The sequence below is a fragment of the Callithrix jacchus genome, chromosome 1 (assembly GCF_049354715.1).
Source record: "Callithrix jacchus isolate 240 chromosome 1, calJac240_pri, whole genome shotgun sequence".
In the NCBI taxonomy this organism is placed as follows: Eukaryota; Metazoa; Chordata; class Mammalia; order Primates; family Cebidae; genus Callithrix; species Callithrix jacchus.
Genome location: NC_133502.1, coordinates 28,697,681 through 28,725,568, shown reverse-complemented (window position 1 = coordinate 28,725,568; position 27,888 = coordinate 28,697,681). Strand labels below are relative to the sequence as shown.

General features: G+C 44.1%; 1 protein-coding gene across 8 annotated transcripts in view; it reads right to left on the bottom strand.

The window, feature by feature from the left end:
- Positions 1 to 935: 935 nt before the first annotated feature.
- Positions 936 to 27,888, bottom strand: part of CUL4A (cullin 4A) — a 57,944-nt gene continuing 30,991 nt past the window's right edge. For all 8 annotated transcript variants that reach the window (XR_013521372.1, XM_035294657.3, XM_035294658.3 and 5 more), the window contains 10 exons: positions 25,473 to 25,665; positions 24,104 to 24,208; positions 23,783 to 23,893; positions 23,606 to 23,691; positions 22,404 to 22,511; positions 14,510 to 14,623; positions 12,485 to 12,590; positions 12,159 to 12,331; positions 4,731 to 4,883; positions 936 to 2,517 (listed from right to left, as the gene is read on the bottom strand). Coding sequence is in view for 7 of the 8 variants with exons in the window: in XM_035294657.3 (XP_035150548.1) it covers positions 2,422 to 2,517; positions 4,731 to 4,883; positions 12,159 to 12,331; positions 12,485 to 12,590; positions 14,510 to 14,623; positions 22,404 to 22,511; positions 23,606 to 23,691; positions 23,783 to 23,893; positions 24,104 to 24,208; positions 25,473 to 25,665 (1,245 nt within the window). In the remaining variant the exon portion in view is untranslated. The remainder of the gene's footprint in view (positions 2,518 to 4,730; positions 4,884 to 12,158; positions 12,332 to 12,484; positions 12,591 to 14,509; positions 14,624 to 22,403; positions 22,512 to 23,605; positions 23,692 to 23,782; positions 23,894 to 24,103; positions 24,209 to 25,472; positions 25,666 to 27,888) is intronic.

The following is a 27,888-nucleotide window of genomic DNA, read 5'->3' as shown; positions in this document are numbered from 1 at the left end:
ATAGCAAAGCTACTTACTTTTTTTACGTACAGTTAACTTGGTGAATTCTTTCTTCAGTAGCTGCTTTCCATTCGCTCCTCTGAGATGACCTGGGTATGCAATCATCTAATCTGCAAACAATTTCACCTTTTCTTTCCTAGTTTACAACTTCTTGCTTGTCTAAGGGCTGGTTCTTTTTCCATTATTTCCTCCACACTATTTGGTTTACCACACTGATCTTTAACAATAAAATATTAAATACTGCTAAATAAGAGGATAGAAACAAATATAATTTCCTTTCTTTTTAAAAATACAAATAGGCAGGCTGGGCGTGGTGGCTCATGCCTGTAAATCCCAGCACTTTGGGAGGCTGAGGTGGGCAGATCACCTGAGGTCAGGAGTTCAAGGCCAGCTTGGCCAACATGGGAAACCCCATCTCTATAAAAATACAAAACTAAGCTGGGCATGATGGCGGGTGCCTGTAATCCCAGCTACTCGGGAGGCCGAGGTGGGAGAATTATTTGAAACCGGGAGACAGAGGGGTGAGCCAAGACTGTGCCATTGCACTCCAGCCTAGGCAACAGAGCAAGACTCCATCTCAAAAAAAAAAAAAAAAAAAAAAAAAAGATAAAATAAAAAATAAAATAAATAGAAACAGGATCTCCCCATGGTGCACAGGATGGTCTGGAACTCAGGCGCAAACGACCCTCCCGCCTTGCCCTCCCAAAGCTGGGATTACAGGCATGAGCCACTGTGTCTGAATGAAACAAAACAGAATTAAAGGCACAGTACAATGAATCATCAGAGTGAAGAGAGACCCATTTGCCAACGGCGGTTTGTGGTACAGGTGACCGGGAAAGAAAAATCACTTGAGAAGGGACAGGTGCTCATTGCTCCTGACTTCTGTCTGGACCACTAGTAGTCAAAGCCGCTGAAGAGTTAGGAAGAATGTGTTGTTTGCATATCACAAAATTTTATTAATGTAATTTTAAGGCCAATCAAACTGATTTTATTCAGAGTAAGTCTACATTAAATTACAATATTAATCACTAGGCACAATGAACTTATATAAGAAATAAAAATAGAAATCTGGTCTTTCTCAGACCACATATCATAGAATAAATGAAAATCCTCAAAGATAGAAATGACAATTAAAGAGTGAGGATTTTAATACAGAAATGCACAAGGTGTCATATTTCAAACCCGCATGTTTCAAAAAGGGAATCTTTTAATAATTTAGCACAAAATCAAATTATATAAACTTGGTATATTCCAGAAAATATTGCTTTAAACATTTATGCCATGGTCAAAATTCCTTTGGTAGCTTTTAATCAAAATGAAACATGCTATTATGTAAAATATAAAGTACTTTTAAATGTTATCTCAAAAGCATCTGTCACAGTTACCATTCTACCATCACTACTGAACTTCCATTTCACTGTTCAACCTCATGTACATACACAACACAAAACCAGGTACCCACAAAAGCCCTTTAATCTTCTGACAAAATACCCTCTGTTTCACAACATCAAGGCTAAGTCTCCATAAACTTTTACAGTTTACAGCAGAGAACAAGGATCGTCCCTGCACATGACTGTGAAACCAAACCAAACTTTTAATGATTGCAATCATACAAATACTGAAATTTAAAAAAAATCAAAGAGCAGTTACCCCAATGCAAAAAAACAAAAACAAAACAGGGACCGCCAGACTCAATCTTGGCGTGGAAACAAACACACGAGCCCCAAACCCTTAAACAGAGATCCACAAGCAACTCAGCTGAAACGAAAAGATGCAGCAGGGTGGACACCACGGCCTTGGCACCTCAGGGAGCTCACTTAGAAACCGGACTTGCAAAAAACCAGCCATCGAAGTTTAAAACTTTTAGAAATACATGACACAGAGGGGCCAGTGGCTAGGATGCACCATCCATCTTGCCAGCTTCGAACCCTCGCCCTTCCTAATGTTCACCCACAAAGGGTCCTTGTTTTCACTCTAAACGCCGATCATCTGAGCGAGCTTATCTTCAGGGGTACCTAGGGAATCTTTAGAGCTAAAAAATGCAGCATCTAGGGTCTTCTTCATTGTGCATTCATGATCACACAAGAACAAACTTTCAGCTTTTTGACACAAGAACAAGACCTTTTAAAGGAACTTCTTTTTAGCAGTATCTTCTTGTCCAATCTCAAAGTTGTTTTGCAGAGTAACAGAAACAATTTAAATGCCTAAAAGAACTAGAGGAAAAACCAGAGGAAAAAAAGACACATCTGCCAGTTGAAGTCTTGAGCCTTGTGAAGGATGACCCAGGAGGAGTCACTTTCCTTCTTTCTTTCAATGTCCACAGCGGGATCAATTACAGAGTCCTGGAAATGGCACAGGTGTGCTTCCCTGCTCTGAGGGTACATTCTAGTGTTTCATGAACGGGAACTGTCTGCAGATGCATCAGGCCACGTAGTGGTACTGATTCGGATTGTCTCTGTCTCTCTCCATATAGTCTCTGTCTATCAGAGATTCAATTCTCTTTTTCAAATCTCCAGGCTAAAAAAGAAAAATAAAACAATCTCCCTAATTATAGTGGCAATAAATTTACAAACATAGGGGTATATGCAGGAAGTATATAATTGTAATTACTAAAATATATATACAAATAGACATTTATATATAAATCATTTATAATTATGCACATTTATAAAAGTAATACAATTGTCTATTTCAAAGTTAAGGTTACCTCTAGATGAAAAATGTGTCCATGTGAGTTTATGGTCAGAGTGTGCCTTCCTGAGGGAAATGTGAAACTTGTGAAATATACATATATCATCTACCATCATAAACAGGACATAAGCAAGGTAGAGCCCATCACATGACACGTTTTTGTTTGTTTGAAAGGAAAAATCTCATCATGTTTTATTGGGGCATTTTTTTTTTTTTGAGACAGAGTCTGGTTCTGTCACCCAGGCTAGCGTGCAGTGGCACGATCATGGCTCACTGCAACCTCCACCTCTGAGTTCAAGTGATTCTCCTGCCTCAGCCTCCCAAGTAGGTGGGATTACAGGAGCCTGCCACCATGCCCACCTATTTTTTGTATATTTAGTAGAGATGGGGTTTCACTGTGTTGGCCAGGCTGGTCTTGAACTCCTGACCTTGTGATCTACCTGCATCGGCCTCCCAAAGTGCTGGGATTAAGCATGAGCCGCCTGGCCTTATTGGGGCATTTTTATCCTTTGTCAGGATGCTTCTGCCTAAGTACCCTATTTTATTAATGTATTTATTTATTTTGAGATAGAGTCTCATTTTGTTGCCCAGGCTGGAGTGCAGTGGTGCCATCTCAGCTGACTGCAGCCTCAACCTCCTGGACTCAAGCAATCCTCCATTTCAGCCTCCCCAGTAGCTGGGGCCACGGGTGCACACCACCATGCCTGGCTAATTTTATTTTTTGTAGTGAAGGGGGTCTCACTATGTTGCCCAGGCTGGGCTCAAGCAAGCTGCCTGCCTCAACCTCACTGGTGTGAGCCAGCGCACCCAGCTGTATTTCTATTATGTATTTCTATAGTTATTACACGCTATGTCTACATACGTGAAACTACAACCCCAGGTGCTCCTGTGCTAAAAGCAGGTAACTGACTAGACAAATCCACAGCCATGCTTGTCTCTGCCCAGGAGGGCGCCCACTCCAGCTTTGCTGTATGAGGAAGCACATCTGTGTGAGCACTTATGTGCAAGGTTCTCCTATACAAGGGAGACCCACTATTTTCCAAACAAACATAACCTTCTATTCAGTGATAAGCCACATATTTTACAAGATGTGGCTGAAAACCTAACTATCTGTGAGAGCACAGCAGGCGCCCTGGTTGGCCACATTCTGCCCTCGCCTGCCTTCTGCTTCATGCTGGGCCTGGCTGTTCAGAGTGGGAACAGGAGATGTGCTCCAGCTGGTGGGAGGAAGGGGCAGCATCCCTGACGGTGCTTCCGAAGCTGCGCAGAACCCTGAGGATGCCTCACCCCTGCAGGGAAGGAGGCAAGCGCAGGCTGATGGACAGTGGCACTTCCATCACTCTTACGTGTCTGACTATTTAGTGTATCCAGACTTTATTCTGCTGGGGGCGTCAAACTGCACAACGTGGCATCTGGGGACTTTCCCTCCAAAGCACGTGTGGCTGATCCAGTCCCTGAGGGGGTAGGTGTCATCAGAGTTTGGGATTTTCTAGGTTGATAAATACAGGTAAAAACATTTTGTAGTACTTTTCTGGCTTATCCTGCATCCCACATGTGGCAGGAGAGTAAATCTCTGTTCTAAATACACAGTGCAGATTGACAGGTCTGGGCCATTTTCGTAAGCAACAGCGACAGTGGACTGTTACCGTGGTAGAAAATGCTGGGCAACCTGTACTCGCTGAATAAATTAGTTATTGTCACCATTTCCTTACAATCTTGTGATGTAACCTTGACTGCTGCTACTATAAGAAAAGTGTTGAGCTTTCCATGTTTTATCTTCCTGTCCCCTTCTTGAGAATATGAACAAGCGCACTATCCCTGGGAAGGAGAGTTTTAGGACACTATTATTTCCACAGTGGCAACGAACGACATCTGGAGTAAGGGTATTCACATTCACCAGTCTTTCTACATTCAGTGTACACACAAATGATCACAAATAATGCAGGTCAAATCATATGACTGAACAGTGAGAATTAAACGCGCTTTGTCAATTACCTAGCATAATACTACAAATTTAATTATGCTAATGCTACATTTACCTTGACTGGAAATTTCAGCTGATTATATAATTCAGAAACTAGAAGATTATGACCAAGGGTCTTTCTCATCTTCATTATTCTGACGATAGCAGCATCAATCTGATATTGTCTATCCTGAAACACTCTCTCAGTGGTGCTAACTTGTTCCTCAACCTGTAAAAAAAAAAGAAAAAAAAAGTTAAGTGCAAAGCTATATTTTCTTTCTTTTTTTTTTTTGAGATGGAGTCTTGCTCCGTCGCCCAGACTGGAGTGAAATGGTGCAACCTCTGCCTCCCGGGATCAAGCAATTCTCCTGCCTCAGCCTCCTGAGTAGCTAGGACTACAGGCACCCACCATCATGCCTGCCCACTTTTTGTATTTTTGTAGAGACGGAGTTTCACCATGCTGCCCAGGCTGGTCATGAACTTCTGACCTCAGGTGATCTGCCCTCCTCGGCCTCCCAAAGTGCTGGGATTACAGATGTGAGCCACTGTACCCAACCTATATTTTCAAAATTAATGATTTATGTTACCAAATATGATGAGAAATGCTCTTCTGATGCAAAGAAAGGTCAGATATTGGATGAATTCTACTTTATTATGCAGGTTTATTTGTTCTAGTAAAATGTACCTTCCCAGAATAGCAAAACTCCCAAACCGAAGCTTAGAAAATATTTTTAAAAGTTATATTTTCCTTGAAAGAAGCTGTAACAACTCTTATATGATGTAGATTAAAACTAGCAGCACAGTAAACAAAACAAAGCATAAGACCATCAGGATATATTCCAGAAATGTAAGCGCTGATCAACATTAGGAAATCTGAGAATATAAGTGAGGGCACTGTCACAGTTGAAAGGTTAGATTATATGACCATCTTGATAGATGCTGGAAAAGGCATGAGCAAATTGAAAACTGACTTTTGATTTAAAATAAACATTAGCCTACAAGGATGAATAAAAAAGGACAGAATCTGAACGTGAAGTGTGGTTATCAGAAACAAACAGCAACTACTAGAGGCAACTTAACCTCAGTCAAATAGGAACCTGACGGGCTGTGGTCTGCAGCTGAAATCAGGGTTGGCGGAAGGTCTATGCATACATGTGAGGCAAGTATGCTTCAGCACAGGACGGGCTCCAAGCTTTCATCACATTTTCAACAGGATCCACGACCCCCAAAAGTTAATATTCTCTGAGCCAGAGATAAAATTAGGAAGCTTAGTTGCACTGCTAATCTTTAAAAACGTGACTTTAAAGGTTCTAACTACGCAATACGAGAACAGACTAAAGAGGTATATTGAAAAAGTGTAGAAAAAATGATCATTATTTACAGATGAGCTGGAAAATCCAAGAAAATCAACAGAAAAACTTTCAAAGCAAACGAGTTTTGTAAAGTGGCTGGAAATAAAATAAATAAATAAATAGCATTAATATATACATTCTGATAAAAACTGTCAGAAATATAAAGAAAAAAGACCCGCTTTATAAGAGATCAACATTTCATTCGCCTGTCTTGCTTAAAACTAATGGTTTTCCAAACGCTTCACAGGTCTGAGCCATCTCCAGAGGGTCCAGCTATGGCTGCCTAGTTAGACCTGTCTGACTCAGCTTCCGCTTCTGGCAATGCTGCTGCAGCCAGAGGCCTTTCAGTTCCTGAGCAAAACCAGTCATTTCTCAGGAAAGCCTTGGCTGACCCTAGTATTTGATTAGGCTCTGCTGCACCTCTCTGCCCTAACATTTTCCTCCACTCTTACAGGTTAGTCAATGTGTGTGATCCTCTGCAACCTCTCTGCCAGAAAAGACTCAACGCACCCAGAAACAAGGACTTATTCTTTATTGTTAATGAATGAACTCTCAGTGCTTCATAGAGGACCTGGCTCACCACAGATGCTCAGTATTTGTTGAACGAATTAAAATTTATAACTAGCAAGAAATATGCACGACTAAAACTAGAAAGCTCTGAGAAAGAGAAAAGGTTTGCATATACATTTTATACATACACATATGTACGAATCAGAACATGTAACATAAAGAAAAACTGCAAATTAATGCAGTAGGTATTTAAAATGTTAATGTTCTTATTTAGGGGAGCAAAGACATGATACAATTATTGTGAAGTTCATTGGGAGAATAAAGCTAAAAGAATAGCTACATTATTAAAAGAATCTGGTGCCAGGCATGGTGGCTCATGCCTGTAATCCCAGCACTTCCGCACTTCGGGGGGGGGGGTGGTCAACGTAGGAGGACTGCTTGAGCCTAGGAGTTCAAGACTAGCTAGGTAATATGGCAAGACCTCATCTCTACAAAAATACAAAAAATTAGCCAGGCTTGGTGCCACACGCCTGCGGTCCCAGCTACTTCAGAAGCTGAGGTGGGAGCATCTCTTGAGCCCACATGGTTGAGGCTGCAGTGAGCTATGATCATACCACTGCACTCCAACCAGAACGACACAGCCAGACCCTATCGCAAAAACAAAAAACCCAAAACCAAACACACACACACACACACACCCCAAAAACTTGGGGTGGGGAAAGGGATGGCTATGAAAGAGATACAGAACTTATGGAAGAGAATTGAGAAACTGACCTATAATATATGAATTTGATATATAATAAGGTGATCATTCAAATAACTTGTCCAAGGATAATATCTTAAGTTTGGTTTTAGAAAGGGTGAGTGGTTAGATTGGTTTCAGATAGTAAAATAACTTCTACGTCATGCAAAGAAACATTTAAATGTAAACTTCTAGAAAACAGCATAGAATGTTTTTTAAAAATCTGGTTAAGCGAACTTTTCTATTAGGTTTGTGACACAGTTTTGAATATGTGAACCCTCCAAATCTTAGGCTGAAATGTGGTCTCCAGTGTTGGAGGTGGGGCCTGGTGGGAGGTGACTGGGTCAGGGTGGTACGTCCCTCATGAATGGCTTGGGCCCCTCCGCTTGTGATGAGACAGGTGAGGCCCCTCCCTGCTCCTGCTCCTGCTTTTGCCATGTGAGCCGCCTGCTCCTCTTGCACCTTCCGCCATGACTGGAAACTTCCTGAGGCCCTGCCAGAAGCTGAGGTGACGCTGGTGCCATATTTCCGGTGCAGCCTGCAGAACTGGGAGCCCATCTCACTTCTCTTCTTTATAAATTACCCAGTCTTGGGTTCTTATAGAACACAAGAATAGCCTAATACAATATGACATGTTAGGTCACAGCCGTAAAAGAAAAGGAGAGTATATTTGAGGACTTAAAAACTGTTATGTGAAAAAAAAAAAAAACCACTAAAAACAACAAAATCATCTGTCAAAAATGACAAAGTAGGGTGGGCATGGTGGCTCACACCTATAATCTCAGCACTTTGGGAGGCTGAGGTGGGTGGCTCACCTGGCGTCAGGGGTTCAAGACCAGCCTGGCCAACCTGGTGAAACCCCATCTCTACTAAAAAGACAAAACTTAGCTGAGTGTGGTGGCAAGTGCCTGTAATCTCAGGTATTTGGAAGGCTGAGATAGGAGAATTGCTTGAACCCAGGAGATGGAGGTAGTGGTGAGCCAAGACCACGCCACTGCACTCCAGCCTAGGTGACAGAGTGAGACTCCCCCCAACGCAAAACAGGACAAAGCATTAATATCCTTAATATATATTTAAAAAACCTACTAATCAATAAAAGGAAGATTATAATAAATACATGACTTTAAAATCAATTAAAAAAAGAAAACTACAAATGGCTAAGCATAAAAAGAGCAGCACCGACGTTTACGAAGTGCTTACGGTGTGTGGCAAAGAGCTTTATAACGATTCATTTGACTCTCACACCTTAAGGCAGCAGTATGTCTATTTGAAATCTGAGAAACTGAGTATTAGAAAGAGTCTATCATTTGTATAAACTGCTCAGTGGTACTAAGGTGCTCAGAGCAACAAGTGATCTTTGCGCTGCTCAGAACAGCGAGGGCAAAGGACAGAGGGAGGCGGGGCAGGTACTCTCCTGAAAGCAGAAGCTGTATCTGGTGAAATCTGCCAGACTTCAATTTTGAAAAGGGCAGTCAAACTGAGAAACGTCATGTTATTTATCTAGCAGCTCCAGAGCAAGAATCATATAAAGAAGCAATCTAACAAGCGCACAGAAATGTCTGTGCCAGGGTGTTTACCGTAATCTTACTTCCAGGAGGGGAAATGGAGGCGTGCTAGTGCCTGTGGCCGAGGGCACTGCCAGCCATGCTGGGTCCACACAACCGGCACTCTGCTCCTACAACAAGTCCTGGCCAGGAGAAGACTGTGACAAGCAACGAAAACTGGCTACAGGAGGGCCCTGACAGGTGCCCTATCTACAGTGATTCCCAGGCGTTTGCTCTTGTAGAGTCGGAGATCTCACTGCATTGCTCAGGATGGCCTCAAACTCCTGGGCTCAAGCGACCCTCCCAAGTAGCTGAGACTACGGGTGTAAGCCACCGTACCTGGCTTAGTGATCCCACTAAAAAGTTTACATGTACTTATACCACAGAAAAGGGCTGTGAATACAAACAAAACGGGCAACAGTGGTTCTCTTCAGGAGAAAACTGACAGACCTTCGCGCTTCTGCTATGAAAGTTGCACCCTCAAAGGAGTTAAAAACCCGAGTCCACATAAAAACCTGCACAGAAATGCTTACAGCAGCTTTACTCATAATCATCAAAACTTGGAGGCAACCAAGATGACCTTCAGTGGGTGAAAGAATGAGTTGTGCTGCATCCAGACCATGGAGAATGGTTCAGTGCAGAAAGCAATGAGTGACCCAGCCATGAAAAGACATGGGTGAACCTTAACGCTTCTACTAAGTCAAAGAAGCCAATCTGAAAAGGCTACACACTATGACTCCAACTGCATGCATTCAGGAAAGGGCAAACTATGGCAACAGTAACAGGGTCTCGGAGGGAGACAGGGATACAGTGACAGACCTAAGACAATTTTTAGGGCAATGAAACTGTCCTGTATGATCCTACAATGGTGGACACATAACATTATACATTTATCCAAACCCACAGAATGTGCAACACCAAGAGTGAACGGTATGTAAACCGTGTCCTCTGGATGATAATCATGTCAATGTAGGTGCACTGATGATAAGAACTAGACACTGGTGGGAGATGTTGATAACTGGGGACCCATTAGAAACATATGTACCTTCCTTTCAATTTTGCTGTGAATCTAAACAACACTAAAAATAGTCTGTAAAAAAAAAAAAAAAAAGCACACATTCGCACAAGTTTACCACCCAAACAGTTTTTTTGAGACAGAGTCTCGCTCTGTTGCCCAGGCTATATAGTGTACTGGTGGGATTTCAGCTCACTGCAACCTCTGCCTCCTGGGTTCAAGCAATTCTCTGCCTTAGCCTTCCAAGTAGCTGGGATTACAAGCATGCGCCTGGCTACTTTTTTTGTATTTAGTAGAGATAGGGTTTCACCACGTTAGTCAAGCTGCTCTCAGACTCCTGACCTCAGGTGATCCAACTGACTCGGCCTCCCAAAGTGCCGGGATTAAAGGAGTGAGCCACCGTGCCCGGCCACATCTTTTATACCTTGATTGGTCTTTTTTGTGTGTTCTGACTGCACCATAGGTGAACCCCTCTAGGTGGGTGAGGCATCATCATCTCCTGCCAGAGGCATTTGTGATCCAGCTTCAGATCAATGAATGCTGTCTTTATTGTCTAAAATGACTCCACTCCTTCACAAGGCCCTTTGTTACACACTCTGGTCACGGACCAGGAGGCCAGCTGGTCGATGTTACACATGTGGGTTGTGGGGGGAAGGGATCCTGCATTAGACATGGTGTTTACAGGCACCATAAGGAGGGTGGCTGGTCCATGTTACACATATGGGATGGGGAAGGGATCCTGCATTACACATGGTGTTTACAGGCACCATAAGGAGGGCGGCTGGTCCATGTTACACATATGGGATGGGGAAGGGATCCTGCATTACACATGGTGTTTACAGGCACCATAAGGAGGGCGGCTGGTCCATGTTACACATATGGGATGGGGAAGGGATCCTGCATTACACATGGTGTTTACAGGCACCATAAGGAGGGCGGCTGGTCCATGTTACATATGGGATGGGGAAGGGATCCTGCATTAGACATGGTGTTTACAGGCACCATAAGGAGGGCGGCTGGTCCATGTTACACATATGGGATGGGGAAGGGATCCTGCATTACACATGGTGTTTATAGGCACCATAAGGAGGGCGGCTGGTCCATGTTACACATATGGGATGGGGAAGGGATCCTGCATTACACATGGTGTTTACAGGCACCATAAGGAGGGCGGCTGGTCCATGTTACACATATGGGATGGGGAAGGGATCCTGCATTACACATGGTGTTTACAGGCACCATAAGGAGGGCGGCTGGTCCATGTTACACATATGGGATGGGGAAGGGATCCTGCATTACACATGGTGTTTACAGGCACCATAAGGAGGGCGGCTGGTCCATGTTACACATATGGGATGGGGAAGGGATCCTGCATTACACATGGTGTTTACAGGCACCATAAGGAGGGCGGCTGGTCCATGTTACACATATGGGATGGGGAAGGGATCCTGCATTACACATGGTGTTTACAGGCACCATCAGGAGGGCGGCTGGTCCATGTTACACATATGGGATGGGGGAAGGATCCTGCATTACACATGGTGTTTACAGGCACCATCAGGAGGGCGGCTGGTCCATGTTACACATATGGGATGGGGGAAGGATCCTGCATTACACATGGTGTTTACAGGCACCATCAGGAGGGCGGCTGGTCCATGTTACACATATGGGATGGGGGAAGGATCCTGCATTACACATGGTGTTTACAGGCACCATCAGGAAGGCGGCTGGCCCATTACACATGTGAGTTTGGTGGGGGTGTGGGGTGGGCACACGGGGTGGGGTCTGCTGCATCAAAAGGTACCTCAGAACGGTGGTTCCTAACTGTGTGGACACGTGACCCTCAAGAGTCTGACCTAACCTAAAGACCTCATTGTGGTCACAGTGACAGAGATTCCATTGCAATGGCTCCATGACATCAAAGGCCCAACCACAGACCCTGCACTTTTCCACCCGGGACCCTACCTGAGGCTGAGGCTCAGAGAATGGCTGAACTGTGCTGCAGAATATATAAAGACCCAAAAAATAGAGGGTGTCAGAAATTCCCCATACTTTCTATGGTAATACAATTCGACATGGGAAGTTCTGGCTTAGCTCACAGCTTTTTTTTTCTGAATAGGAATAACATTAAATGGCTTTTTTTCTGATTTTCTTTCCTACTAAGAATGTAAAGTTAATGAAAGTGACATGAACATGAGTACTCTTATAAACATTATATCGTTAAATCAGATATTCTGGAAATGTGCTTCAGGCCTCTTAACAGCCAAAAAAAAAATCACTACAAAAACGAATGATTCCTTGCTAAACACCCTATAAGTAAAAGGAGAAAATTTATACATACAGTTTCCTTCATCTGAATTTGATTGATCTTTATTCTAAACAACTTGTGCTTGAATTCTCCATTAAAAATGAACTTGTCTCCGTCTTCTACCTCCTTTCCTTTGGGACTTTTAATCAGCACACGCGCTTTGCCACAGGCCAGGGACTGCAGCGTTCTTCGCAATTCACTATCCTCTGAATGGGAAGCAAACGTAGGCAAAGGTTGGCATTAAGTGAATGAGACTCAACATGGCAAACAAATCATGCTAAGAAGTCTATGTCTTATCTTAAAACAAACACGTGCTTTAGAAACGACTTGTGGAGCTACGCACTCTGGGGTTTTCATACCTATCCCCGTGGCCATTTTTATCTCCTCAAAGCTGAAGCCATCTCCCTCGTTGAACATGAGGAGCACCAGTGTCTGGAAGAGGGACACCTGGAATTCCTTCTTCCCCTGGAAGAGAAGGCCTCATCACACTTTTGAAGCTGTGCTTGTACGGTCTTTGAAAAACTAAAAGAAGCTTCTTTTCACCCTCAAACTTTTTGTGACGTGATTAAGAATTACTAGCAGGCTCGGCATGGTAGTTCACACCTGTAATCCCAGCACTTTGGGAGGCCAAGGGGAGGACTGCTTGAGCCCAGAAACTTGAGACCAGCTTGGACAACACAGTAGGACCCCATCTCCCCAAAAAGTTTTAAAAATTAGCCAGGCATGATAGAACACACTTGTAGTCCCAGCTACTCGGGAGGCTGAGGTAGGAGGCTGGGAGGTTGAGGCTGTAGTGAGGTATGATCATGCCACCACACTATAGCCTGTGACAGAGCAAGTCCCTGTCCCGAAACAAAAAAAGAAAAAAAATGCCAAAAAGAGGAATCTGGCAAAACCATCAGCAATTTCATTACAAGAAAGAATAACAAATAAGCTCGTGGAGCATAATCAATCCGTTAGCCCAGCTGCCTTTTGCACAGGGCTGACTGTAACATAGGGGCGATGTAAGCTGGCCTTAGGTATCCTAAGATGATCTCCTTTTCTATTCAGGGTTTTCTGCTGCAGTGACTTGCCCCATGCCTCTCAGTCAGACCCATGAGAGGCACATGCGAGGTGGGGTGGCAGTCAGGAGCTCCCTCTGCAGACCCAGCCCTGACTTATCACGAACCCATACAAGCCTTTCCTGCACACCTGCAAAGCTGCAGTCGGTGGCGCCAGCACAAACCCTGTGGAGGTCAAGTTCTACTAAAGTCAGCAAGTAAGGACAAAACCCAGGGTGACAGAAATTAACTTTCCTCACACCTTAAGGAAGAGCATGTATGGTTTTACATATGTGACTCTATACAATAATACACATAAAGTAGGTATGTATAACTTACTTGGTAATGTACAGGCAAGTGTCTTATTAATATAATAGCTAAGCAAAATAGGAATTACATAAAGTTTTGCTTAGTGTATATGACCACCCTATTTCATGACAAGCTCCTCTCATTGACTGGTGCATTGCATGCATTTGCCCCTCTTAAATAATCACTGATAATAACAGCACAGCCACCACTATTCGTATTGAGTAATCTGCGAAAATGTCTTATTAAGATCAAGGTCTAGAGCTGGAAGTATGGCAACAATTCAGCAGTGCTGCTGTAGAGGACAGTGCCAAACTGCCCTTCCAAACGCTCACTACAGTTCATGCTTCTTCCAGGAGAGGCTTAGAGTCCGTTTTTTCTTTTTTTTTAAGGCTTCATCAAATCTCTTAGTCAAAAAGTGGTATCTTACTGTATTTTATTTTGAAGCCCTTTGCCTAGCAGAGAAGTGTAATGCATCTTCATGGACATTAACTTTTTTCAATTTTGCTTCTATTAGTTGCTTCTTCACAGTCTCTGCTTCCCTCCCCCCACAGGTGAATGGTTTTCTATGGATTAATTTCTCAATAATTTTTACTGATTGGAATATTAACCCTTTGTTTTTTTTTATTGCATTTTAGGTTAAGAACATGCAAGACAGCTGCATAGGTACACACGTGGCAGTGTGATGTGCTGCCTTCTTCCCCTTCACCTATATCTGGCAATTTTCCCATGCTATTTCTCCCCAACTCCTCACCCCCTGCTGTCCCTCCCCTATTCCCCCCAGCTGACTCCGGTGTGTAGTGCTCCCCCCCTCCCTGTGTCCATGTGTTCTCACTGTTCAACACCCGCCTATGAGTGAGAACACGCGTTGTTTGATTTTCTGTACTTGAACCCTTTGTTATTAATTTTACTGACTTACAAAAGCTAGTAAGTTAAAGCAAAACACTCTTTCCTTTTTTTGCTACCAAAATTCAGTAACAATAAAAAACTTCTATTAACATATTTACAAACAAAAAATAAATGAAACAAAGAACTTACTTCTTTAAACTCTGCTTTTAAAACAGCATGCCCCAAAGTAGTTTGCCATTGAAGTTTTCGACCACTGTGCTTTCCAAGATAAAACGCCTTAAATACTTCCTGAAGTTTAATCATCTGTCAAGCATAGGAGAACAAAATTATGCTACACACCACCCATCAAAACAGTCCCACATTCAACGCAGTTTTACAATTTTTCACAGCGGAACTGAAAGGTCAGCTCTATATTCTGACACTTTCTGGATTCCACTATCTCAATCCTTGCACTCCGGGGCTTCCCAATGCCAATGAGATAATGCTTGCACTGGTGTTCCATGGTGCAGACGAGCTATATTCGGTGGTCTATGCCCACACCTGGGTTTGCTGGGGCCAGTGGCAGAGTGAAGACTGGAGCCAACAAGAAAAAGCCGTCTGAGGCCAGATCCTGTGTCTCAGGCCAGCCATGCCCTGCCCTGGCTGTGTTCTCCCCAATGAGCAGGGCTCCTGCTTCCTCAGCTGGGAGGGGTAACACCACCACCACTTGTGTTGCACTGTGCAGGGGCCGATGGCAGACGCTTCCTGCACGGAAAGTGCAGCATGAGTTAGTTGTTTTTATGATTAGTTTCTGGGTGACGTTTTGTTTTTTGGAACATAGGCTTGCTCTGTCAGCCAGGTTGTGGGGCTATCCTAGCTGACTACAGCCTGGACCTCCCAGGTGCAAGTGATCCACCTGCCTCATGGTCCTGAGTAGCTGGGACTACAGGTACGTGACACCACACCCAGTCAATTGATTGACTTTTTAAAATTTTTGTAGAGATGGGTCTTTATGTTGCCCAGGCTGGTCTTGAACTCCTGAGCCCAAGTGCTCCTCCTGCCTTGGCCTCCATAAGCACTGGAATTACACTGTGCCTGGCCTTGACTGAATGTCTTACATTTTCCAAACTTTCTACTGATCCTTAAAAACTGCGTTTGTCACATTTCAAGTTCCTAGCACTCAGTGCACCAGCCTTTCCACGGCCTGCATCCTGCTCGTTTTGTGGATGCCTTGGAGGCCGACTTTGCGTGGCTTTCCCGTGCATGGTGCTTCCCAACTTCTGCATGCCCTTCCTGGTCCACCATACCCTCCAATCCTCAGCTTGATTCTGTCTGGTGCCCACCACACCCAGGCTCTCCGGCGAGTCTGTGCTGCACATGCAAGGGCTCGTCAGCTTTACCTCAGGAGACCATCTCTGGACCGCCCAGGGCGTGGCCTCCCCCTGCTCTTGTCCACTCCACAAACGCCAGTGCTCCAGGACTCTGTATCCACCTAGACACCTTGTATGAGTCCCTTCTTTCATTGCTATAAAGAAATACCTGACTATGGGTAATTTATAAAGAAGAAAGGTTTAATTGGCTCACAGTTTTGCAGGCTGTACAGGTAGCATGGCTGGGGAGGCCTCAGGAAACTTTCAATCATGGCAGAAGCAGGCACGTCTTCACATGACCAGAGCAGGAGAGAGGGGGAAGGGGGAGGTGCTACATATTTTTAAATAACCAGGGGTCATGAGAACTCACTCACTACCAGCAGCACAGAAAGGGGGAAGTCTGCCCCCAGGATCTGGTCACTTTCCACCAAGCCCCTCCTTCAACACTGGGGATTACAATTCAATATGTGAGATTTCAGCAGGGACACAAATCCATACCAGTCACTCCTCTTTCACACACTCACCATTCCCTGTTTCTCTGGATGGCTTCCAAAGAACTTGGGACAAAGAAAGCAAGGAATTCTAACCTCTGATCTCACAGAACTGGACTATGCCCCTCCCATCCCCAGGCCCAGTCCAGTAATCATGAGACTCCACTGTCTTTCATACCTTCTCATCCCTCTAGATTTTCACACGTGTGGTTTTTTTCTGCTGGATCACATATCCCATCTCCCTCATGAAAACTGCTCTTTTCCAGAACTGCCTCCTCAGAGAAGCCTTCTCTGACACCCTCTTAGCTCGGACCACATCTATAGCACGGTGTGAATGTGGACTCTGGGCAGGAGCTCACAGGGCAGGGCCTCTCCGTTGCTGTACTATGCATGGCACCAGCAGGTGCTGCATAAATGCCTGCTGCTCCCTAGACATGACGTGCCCTTTTGGTTTCTGTGTTTCTGTCTAAGCTGTGCCCGTCAGATGTTCCTGCCAACCTCACATCTGCTTGGCAATCTCCTCTTCATGCTTCAAAACTCAACCCAAGAGTTACCTGTCTATGAAACCAAACGTATAAATCACCTGATGTACCTATTACCCATTTTCTGATCCGTAGTCAGATGCGTTATCCATTGTGCCACTGGCCCTTCGACCTATTACCCATTTTCAATGACACTCAATCCCAGGCATAATATACTTTCATTTGTCAGTATTTCCATGTATCTAAAGGAAAGGAACTCTTTCAGGAAATGTATGTACTACATCATTACAAACCTAAAAAATAAAAGTCAATAATGTGATAACGCTCTTTTTTCTTTTTCTTTTTGCCTTGAGAAGTACCATGGTTTGTGATAAACCTCTTAGTGCCTATCTTCCCTAAAAATCATCTCCTTGGGATTCATTCCTGGGACTGGGTCAGCATTAACAATGCTAATTATAATCATAATGCTATCATTTAGGTACTTACTACGCGCTAGCTACCATTCCAGGCCTAAAATGGGTCGATTGAAACATAGGAGCTAAAACTCTAAAACTCTTGGGAGAAGACATAGTGGTATTTTCTTTTCTTTTCTTTTCTTCAGACAGGGTCTCATTCTGTTGTCCAGGACAGAGTGCAGTGGCTCGATCACAGCTCACTGCAGCCTTGACCTCTCAGGCTCAAGCAGTCCTCCTACCTCGACCTGAGTGGCTGGGACTACAGGCGGGCACCACCACACCTGGCTAGTTTTTCTATTTTTTGTAGAGACGGGGTTTTACCATGTTGTTGAGGTTGATCCTAACTTCTGGGCTCAAGTGATCTTTGGCTTCCCAAAGTGCTGGGATTACAGGTGTGAGGCACTCACTGCACCTGGCCTAGTAAATTTTTTGTGATCTTGATTTGGCAATGGTTTCTCAGACATGACACCAAAAGTAACAAAAGAGAAAATAAATGTGATTTTACCATAATTAAAAACTTTTGTAGAAAGTAAAAAGTAAAAAGGTAACCAACCCACACACTGGGAGAAAACACTTGCAAATCACAGGTCTGATAAGGGTCTAGCATCTGGAATACAAAGAGCTCTTACAGCTTAATAACAAAAGACAAACAGACCAGTTAGAAACTAGGCAAAGCACGTGAACAGACATTTCTCCAAAGAAGATACACAAATGGCCAATTAGAACATGAAGAGATGCTCAACATCAATAGTCATCAGGGAAATGCAAATCATGGCAAGATGAGAGAGCTCATAGCGACAGGACAGCTACAATGAAAGAGGCAAATCACAGGCGTAGGTGAGGTGAAAAGCTGAAGCGCTCGAGATTGCTAACTAGAATAGAAGCTGGTGCAGCCACTGTGGGAGACAGTCTGGCAACTCCTCAGGAACTGAAACTACAGGCTACTTCATGACCCAGCAGTTCCACTCCCAGGTATATACCCGAAAGGAGCGACCACAGGCATGTACGTACCCAAAAGGAGCGACCACAGGCATGTACGTACCCAAAAGGAGCGACCACAGGCAGGTACGTACCCAAAAGGAGCGACCACAGGCGTGTACGTACCCAAAAGGAGAGACCACAGGCGTGTACGTACCCAATAGGAGCGACCACAGGCGTGTACGTACCCAAAAGGAGCGACCACAGGCGTGTATATACACAAAAGGAGAGACCACAGGTGTGTATATACCCAAAAGGAGAGACCACAGGCGTGTACGTACCCAAAAGGAGTGACCAAAGGCGTGTATATACACAAAAGGAGAGACCACAGGTGTGTATATACCCAAAAGGAGCGACCACAGGTGTGTATATACCCAAAAGGAGCGACCACAGGCAGGTACGTACCCAAAAGGAGAGACCACAGGTGTGTATATACCCAAAAGGAGAGACCACAGGCGTGTACGTACCCAAAAGGAGTGACCAAAGGCATGTATATACACAAAAGGAGAGACCACAGGTGTGTATATACCCAAAAGGAGCGACCACAGGCGTGTATATACACAAAAGGAGAGACCACAGGTGTGTATATACCCAAAAGGAGCGACCACAGGTGTGTATATACACAAAAGGAGAGACCACAGGTGTGTATATACCCAAAAGGAGCGACCACAGGCAGGTACGTACCCAAAAGGAGAGACCACAGGTGTGTATATACCCAAAAGGAGCGACCACAGGTGTGTATATACCCAAAAGGAGCGACCACAGGTGTGTGTATATACACAAAAGGAGAGACCACAGGCGTGTATATACCCAAAAGGAGAGACCACAGGCGTGTATATACCCAAAAGGAAAGACCACAGGTGTGTACGTACCCAAAAGGAGCGACCACAGGTGTGTATATACCCAAAAGGAGCAACCACAGGCGTGTATGTACCCAAAAGGAGAGACCACAGGTGTGTACGTACCCAAAAGGAGCGACCACAAGTGTGTATGTACCCAAAAGAAGAGACCACAGGTGTGTACGTACCCAAAAGGAGAGACCACAGGTGTGTACGTACCCAAAAGGAGCGATCACAGGTGTGTATATACCCAAAAGGAGCGACCACAGGTGTTCAAACTAAAACCTGTACACTTGTGTTCACAGCAGCATTGTTCACAGCGGCCAAAAGGTAGAAATAACCGAATGTCCAACATGTGGTGAATGGATAAACCAAATATGACCTGCCCATACAATGTGATGTTAGCCAGAAAAAGAATGAAGGGCTGATGTGTGGTACGGCACGGATGGACTTTGAAAACAGCACGTTAAGTCAAAGAAGCCAGACACAAAAGTTGACATGTTGTATGATTCCATTCATGTGAAATATCAACGATAGGCAAGTCCATAGAGATAGGAAGCAGATAGTGGCTGCCGAGGAGAGCAGGTTGGGGAGGAACTACTAACAGAGTGATGGAAAATTCTGGGACAGACAGGGTGACAGCTCTGTGACCCTGTGAATGTACCACTGGCTCTGTGTCCGTGGGTTCCACAGCCATGGATTCAACCAATCTCAGGTCAAAAATTTTCAAAAGAAAAAGGAAGGTTGTCTGTACTGAACATGTACGAACTTTTTTGTCATTAATCCCCTAAAAGGTCAAGAAGAATCTGAACAGTCTGTTATTAACAATACAGTATAACTATGTACATAGCATTTATTAGCTATTATAAAGAATCTAGAGATTATTTAAAGTATATGGGAGGGTATGCCTAGGTTATGTACGATATCACGCTTACATGAAATAAGTCTGTGAATTTTAGTATCTGTGGGAGTCCTGGAACCAGTACCCCATGGATACTGAGGTACAACTGCACTTAATGTTTCTGAACCATACACATTAAAATGCTAAGTTGTATGTTAAAGTATATTTTACCACATTAAAAAAATATAGTAGCGTAAGCCTCAAACATCTTTTGCTAGAAAATAAAAAAGTACTAAAAAATGATGTGGGCATATCAAAGAGCAAAGGAGCCAGCCTAAGGGTGGCCAACCACGGACCACATATGGGACAATTTAGGCATGAGAGCAAGTACATCAATTAAGAATCCATGAGTTCTTAGTGATAGAGAGAGAGAAAGAAATAAGCAAATAAAGTGGGTGGAAAGGAGGGCTCTTCCTTAGAGTAGAAAGTCAACTTCTAAATACAAGGAAACAACAGAACTGGGAAAAAATCCCCATTCACGAAGGTAAACATTAATTCAGGCAGGAATTGCCACACAGCTGACAGCTGGATGAGGATTAAGATGTTTACGCAGTCCTGAAATGTCTCCTCCCAGATTACTCAGTAATTACAGTGGAGGAACCAGCTACCACCTTAACAGAAGGATTCTATTGCACGTCATCAAGATACTGCAACACATGGTAGCACATGCCTCCTGCCAGGATCCTGATGGGGACATGGGGCATCTGGCTGGACCTGCACAACCTGAACCTGCTACCCACAAGGGAGCACCAAAGACCGCCTGGGTCCTGGGCTCAACTGGGTACCAGAAAAAAATACTACAAAGGACATATTTGAGAGAGCCAGTAGAAATGGGATGAAAGCATGACATCAGGTGAATGCCCTCATTTGACAGGGTACTTTCTATTCTTGGGAGACAGCCACTCAAATGTCAAGGGTAAAGGGAATGATGTAGGAGCACGTACATCTGCGGAGAGCGGGAGGGACACCACCACATGGCCAACATGGAAAGTGGGCTGCCTGGCTCTCTCTGAGCATCCTGCACATATTTTGTAAGTCTGACAGGGATGCCTCAGAAGCAAGCTCTCTCACTGACCTCCCACCCCACTTTCTCCACCAAAGTGAGTCCTGGAACGAGAACTCCTCTTCCCTGAGGCGGGTCAGAGAAAACCTGAACCCCTCTTTCCCAAAGCCAGCCTTAAAACCTAAAGATACTAATCTATCCTTCCCCTGCCCTTTTGTGTAGTATCTGGACATTAAGAAGTTCTCTGACCTGCCTTGCTGACAGTTAAGTCCTGCCCGACACCTGGGAGGAAAGAACACTGCCCAGAGAGGCCAAGAAGAATCTGAACAGACAGGCCTACTGGATTCCCACTGCTCTATTACTGTTAGATGGCACCCTTGTGTCTAGTCACACTGATAGATTTTGGGTGTGTCCCCTCTAAATCTCACACTGAAATGTGATCCCCAGTGTTGGAGGTGGGAGGTGTTTGCGTCATGGGGTGGATCCCTCATTAATGACTTGGTGCCTTCCCTGAGGTAATGAGAGATACCAGATTTGATTGTTTAGGAGTCTGGGCGCTTTCCCACTGCCTCGTTCGTGCACCCTCTCTGCCGCTTACTCTCCCTTTGCCTTCAACTTTCAGTAAAAGCTTCCTGAGATCTCATCAGAAGTTTAGCAGACATGGGTGCCATGCTTGTAGAGCCTGCAGAAACGTGAGCCAGTGAAACCTCTTTTCTTCACAAATTACCCCACCTAAGGTACTCCTTGAGAGCAATGCAAAACAGACTAACACACCTATTTCTACATGGCTGCCCATTCTTGATCAAACCTAAGCTGCCCTGGTTCTTTGGTTTCATTTCTGAAGCCTGCTGTGTTAAGTAAGACTCTGATAAAATAAATTTGTTATGGTTTTCTCCTCCTAATTTGTCTTTTGTTAAAGGAGCACTGGCCATGACCCTTATGATGGGTGAGAAAAGGAATGACATTATGCGACCACTGTCGCTGTAAGTTTTTCTTCCCCTCTCAGCTGAGAAAATGATCATTCACCTTTGGTTGAGATCAGGCTTAAGGGATGCCTTTTCCAGGACGTCTTTGATGATCCCAGACTGGTTTCAGCCCTTTCTCTTTGCCCAGTATTATAATGAATGGTGCACGTAATGTGTCTCCTGCTGATTTTAACTTCACTGGGCACAGAATTCTACCTCCGATGTGCAGACCCTCCACTAAAGAGTTTAGTGCGGCTAAAGCAGTGGCTGACAAAAAGACGCTAAACACTGCCATTCCCAAGATGTCAGCAACGTCTACAACGGAAAGAAAGAGCAACCGGACAACCACAGCTCAATCAGCCATCACTTCCAAACAAGTGCCTGCACTCCTGGGCCCCTGCAGGTCAGCAGGTGGACACAGGCTGCATTGGGAGAAGCCACGGAGGGTGACAAAAGCGGTCATTTTCTAATGCTGCTTTCCAAAGACCATAAGAGCAGTTTGATTTTGGACTGAGTGGGCTATTTTAAAAAACTCCCCATTAAACAATTCTTGAAGGCAATGTATCTGCCTGGAAAGGGCACGACCGTGGGAGCGGACAGCACGCTGTCTGCACACTTACTTCCGGGGTTAAGTGCACTTCCATGGGCGTGTATGTCGGCCAATAGCCCATCGTGAGTATGTTCACTGTGAGGTCTATAGGGCCTGAGTCACTCTGATTCTGCATATGCTAAAAACAGAGAAATCCAAGACAAATAATCATTTGAGAAAGTCATGAAACAATTAACTTATAACAAAATAAATTGTAATTTTTCAAACAAAGTTTCATCTGTGTTAGTATTTATCTCAGTCTTAAGAACATACTCCGTGAAATCCAAAGCCTCACTGGAACTGCCTTTTCCCCTTCTTCAGGTGTTACCACCAGACTCACAGAAATCAAATTCTTGCCACAGGTTTAGAGCTTCTTTTTCTTCTCCTTTTAAAATTTACTTGTGAAACAAGAATAGTGTAATTTTTTTCTTTTTTCTTTTTTTGAGACGGAGTTTCGCTCTTGTTACCCAGGCTGGAGTGCAATGGCACAATCTCAGTTCACTGCAACCTCTGCCTCTTGGGTTCAGGCAATTCTCCTGCCTCAGCCTCCCGAGTAGCTGGGATTACAGGCGCGCGCCACCATGCCCAGCTAATTTTTTGTATTTTGAGTAGAGACAGGGTCTCACCATGTTGACCAGGATGGTCTCGATCTCTTGACCTCGTGATCCACCCGCCTCGGCCTCCCAAAGTGCTCGGGTTTCAGGCTTGAGCCACCGCGCCTGGCCAATTTTTTTCTTACATAGTTTAGAATGAGATTCATTCATTCTATCTAATCCATTGAATCTACCTACCTTAATTCTCTATCTGTGCCAAGGTATTGCTCTCTCTGTCTTCTATATATCTATGTGTCTATGTTATCTATGTATCTACGTAGTTAGCTATCTATCCATACATCTGTAACAAGGTCTCACTTTCATGCCCAGGCTGGAGTGCAGTGGTGCAGTCATGGCTCACTGCAGCCTCAAACCGCTGGGCTCAAGTGATCTTCCCACTTCAGCCCCACTCTAGTAGCTGGGACTACAAGCATGTGCCACCCTACCTGCTCATTTAAAATTTTTTTCTTTTGTAAAGACAGGGTCTTGCTATGTTGATCAGGCTGGTTTTGAACTTCTGGCCTCAAGAAAGCCTCCTGCCCCAGCCTCCCAAAGTGCTGGGATTACAGGCATGAGCCACCACACTCAGCAGATACTTTTTTAAAGCATCTGCTGCTTTACTTGAAGAAACACAACTCACCTGCTTGAAATGAACCATGATGTCCTTTGAAAGCTCCATGTCCTTGAACATGCCTTCTAGCTTGCTCGTGAAGGCTGCACCACACTCTGGACACAGCAAAGGAGGCAGTGAGACTGGGGCAGCACGCGGGCAGCACCCCTCAGCTGCAGGGGAGGAGCCCAGGCCCCGCACGCTTACCATGCTTGAGCTTTGACAACATAGACTTCTCAGCGTCCACTGAGGCACTTTTCCCAACCAGAAGTCTTTTTGCCAAATCTTTTTTATAAAATGCTTCAAAGACATCTTTACCTATTTATAACCAGATGAGAAGAATCAAGGCATCAGAGCGTGGATAAGCAAATGTCAGTCTTCAACTGCTGAAAACCCTTAGAAGTGTCCATTCTAATGCAAACTGGCTCTACTGACACCGCCATTCTCATGTTGAACCTGCTCTGAGAAAGCAGAGCCTGTGTTTACACCTCTAGATCAAGCAGCATTTTCTGAGTGCCCAAATCTCACCGTGGATGAACCTGAACAGGATCATGATCTTGTCCAACGTCCGCTCCAGCTCCTCGTCTGTGGCTTCTTTGTTGCCTGCTCTTAACTTTGAATCCACATGCTTTGCTGTGAGCATAAACATATAGGAATACTACATAAAAACATATAAACACATAGCATCTTTAATTTCTATAAGCAATACTGTACAGTAACATTCTGGAACCTTTCCAAAATGATATTACTATATGACGAAAAAGCAAATATCCAATTTTCTAAGATAAATACTCTTAAGTCATGTGAGAGCAAATACTTCCCAAAATTTTAACAAAGCCAGGGACTGAATGTTTAAAGCAGGTTGAACTATCTGTCTTACCTCTAAATGTAATCTCTGAATTTCAAAATAAAATGGGTTCAGTGATCACATGCTCAGGTTCCAGGACACATGGCTGCCCCAAACGCAGGAGTGCCCATTCCTGGGATCTGGTGTCATAAACTCAGAGGAGACATTCTCAAAGAAAAAGACTTTCTCAGGGTATCCAAGGTGGCAACGCAGGGTAGAAGCATTTCTACTCAGGCTTCCTGTTTCTGAGGCTGCACAAGCCATCTGTGAGGTGGCTCGGGAGGGAGGGCCTACGTCCCATGTGATAGAACTCAAGATTTCCAGAAGCCCAAACTCCCAAAAGCTCAACACTCCTTTTGAGAGAAACCAAAGCTGAAACAGAGGCACAAAAGCCAAGGTAAACTGCCTCCTCAATTCTTTCTGTTGCTGCTTTTATAGTTCTTTTCTTTTGAACATTTTACAATGGAATATTCTGAACACACAGAAAAGTAGACAACTGCACAATGAGCTCCATGCTTCATGCACCTTCAGCGTAATCAACGTCAATCTAGCATCATCGTATTACAGTTCTCTTTGCCCCCTTTCTCCTTCAAATTAAAAAAATTTTTACTGACTACAGAAAGCCTATGAATTCTGAAATTATTTTGGTATTATTGTGAAAACACTGTACAACTTAAAAACAGTATTTCAAATATGCTATCATTTGAGATCTCACCTGATTATATCCTATTTTAATACTGATCAGAGGATACAAAGATGGTGGATCACCCCTTCCTTCTTTGGTGAAGTCAAGCATCATTTCTTTTCTAAAGATTTCCTACCTCATCTTCCCTTCTGGAAATGCCCTCCTCCACCCATGAATGCAGGTGTGCCCCCTTTTTAAAATGTATGCCCTAATAAGACCTTGATAAAAACACTTTCCACACACCCCAGGAGCAGGTTGAACATTGTGGAAAAAAATTTGGTTGAGTTTTGCCTTATTTTCCCACATTAAAAAAACCGTCTAGAAATGGGTGAGACTGTCTCAAAAAAAAACCCAGATTTTCCTACCAATCAGTTCTGCAGGCTTGTTGGGTCTCTTGTTGATGAACGTCTCAAACGACTCCTTCATAAGGTTGACGAACCGCTCATTCTTCTGGAAGCAGACCTCTATCACATGGTCCACCTTGTCCTTGAAGTCCAGCAGGTCTTGGACCATGTCTTTATCTTTCTCAGGATTGATGACGATCGCTGTCCCGAAAGTCTACAAAAGCAGATCAATACCCACTCAGCAACATGCTTATAACACCAAACAGTATTTCCTCCTGCTATCACACAGTCAGGATAGTTCAATATAAACTACTCTTAAGAGTAAATACCCAGTAACTTTAAAAGTTTCACAAATTGAGTTCATATTTCAAAAATTAAGTGAATATATTTTTTTTGATTTTTTTTTTTTTTTTTTTAAATGGGGCAGGGCCTCACTCTGTGGCCCAGCTGGAGTGTGGGGGGGTGGTGCAATCACGGCTCACTGCAGCCTTGACCTCCCAAGCTCAAGCCATCCTGCCACCTCAGCCTTGCGAGAAGCTGGTGCCACAGGCTCAGGCCACCACATCTGGCTGATCTTTTTAAAAGTTTTGTAGAGACAGGGTCTTGCCACATTGCCTAGGCTGGTCTCAAACTCTGGGCCTCAAGCAATCCTCCCGCCTTGGTTTCTCAAAGTGCTGGGTTTATAGGGATGAGCCCCTGTGCTTGGTGTCAATATACAGTTAGATATACAATAATGCCTTGCTCTTACAATTCTTTTTCGAGATAACTTACAAATGACTGGGAGAATGTCCACTGCTTCTTAAAGAATGTTTATGCATAAGTTCCTCAAAGACAAGTTAATTCTTACTAATTCAATACATCTGCTGGGATTTCTTAGCTACAGTTTTCTTTCTCCATCACTTCTAACCATGAAAAGCTATTTCTAGTTTGTATTTTTTTTGAGACACAGTCTCCTCTGTCGCCAGGCTGGAGGGCAGTGGTGCGATCTCGGCTCACTGGGACCTCTGCCTCCTGGGTTAAAGCAGTTCTCCTGCCTCAGTCTGCTGAGTAGCTGGGAGTACAGGTGCACACCACCATGCCCAGCTAATTTTTGTATTTTCATTAGAGAGGGTTTCACCATGTTGGCCAGGATGGTCTCGATCTCTTGACCTCATGATCCACCCACCTCAACCTCCCAAAGTGCTGAAATTACAGGTGTGAGCCACCGCGCCCAGACTAGTTTGTATTTTTAATTTAAAAATGCTGTATTAAACATTCCTAAAAGTCTGTGTGTGGTGCTAATAAACAGTTAACTATTTGATGACATAAACTATACATGCTGAAGAGGAGCTGAATATAATTACTGAATATAAAAAAAACTTGTCTCAATAGAATGCACAGAGGCACTCATGTCACACACAGGTGAGACAGCTGGCTGGTGGAAGGATGCCAACAGAAAGGGCACAGATCCTCCTGGAGAGGGCAGTATGTGGCTCACAGGTGTGGAGGGACTCACTTCTTACTCAACATCTCAAACACTATAAGGCCCAGCTTTATTTTGATGGCGGCATGTGTGGAGTCGCATGTAAACTACTATTTTGTTACAGCAGAGCTGCTTATTGCTGACACTGAGGAGTGATGGTCACTTACTGATTTTTTTTTTTTTGAGACAGAGTCTCGCTCTGTTGCCTAGGCTGGAGTGAACTGGCGCGATGTTGGCGCCATGCAACCTCTGCCTCCCGTGTTCAAATGCTTCTCCTGCCTTAGCCTCCCAAGTCTCTGGGACTACAGGCACCCACCACCACGTTCCGTTAATTTTTTGTATTTTTAGTAGAGATGGGTTTCACTGTGTTAGCCAGGATGGTATCAATCTCCTGACCTTGTGATTCACCTGCCTCAGCCTCCCAAAGTGCTGGGATCACAGGTGTGAGCCACCGCGCCAGCCACCATGCACTGGTTTTTATTACCCAGACTAAAAACTGCAAAGGTGAACCTTTCCTCGTACTTAGATGTATTCCTATCCCCTGAAGACTGTCTCACTGGCAAAATCCTAAATTTTCAGTAGCTTTAAGGCTGATTTAATGTGACTCAGTTATAACTTCCAGTTCAATAGCACTCTACGAGACCTTGTCAGGAGTGGTGCTGTGTGTGTACTGGCTTTCCAAGCTGGACTGATACATGACTTCAGATCTGATTATTCCATAAAGCAGCATGTAAGCCTTCATTTGGCTTTTTTATTTAATAGAAATCTTTATTGAGATAATGAAAGACTTGCATTATGGTAAAAATAGCAGAGCAATCCCAGTACCTTCGTTTCCATAGTTTCTTCTAATGGCAACAGTCTGCAAAACTACAGAGCAGCAACTGGGATACGAACACATTAACCCCTAGACTTTTTCAAATGGCCCAGTTTACTTGTAACTCATCTCGGTGTGCACATCTATGACCTCAGCCAAAA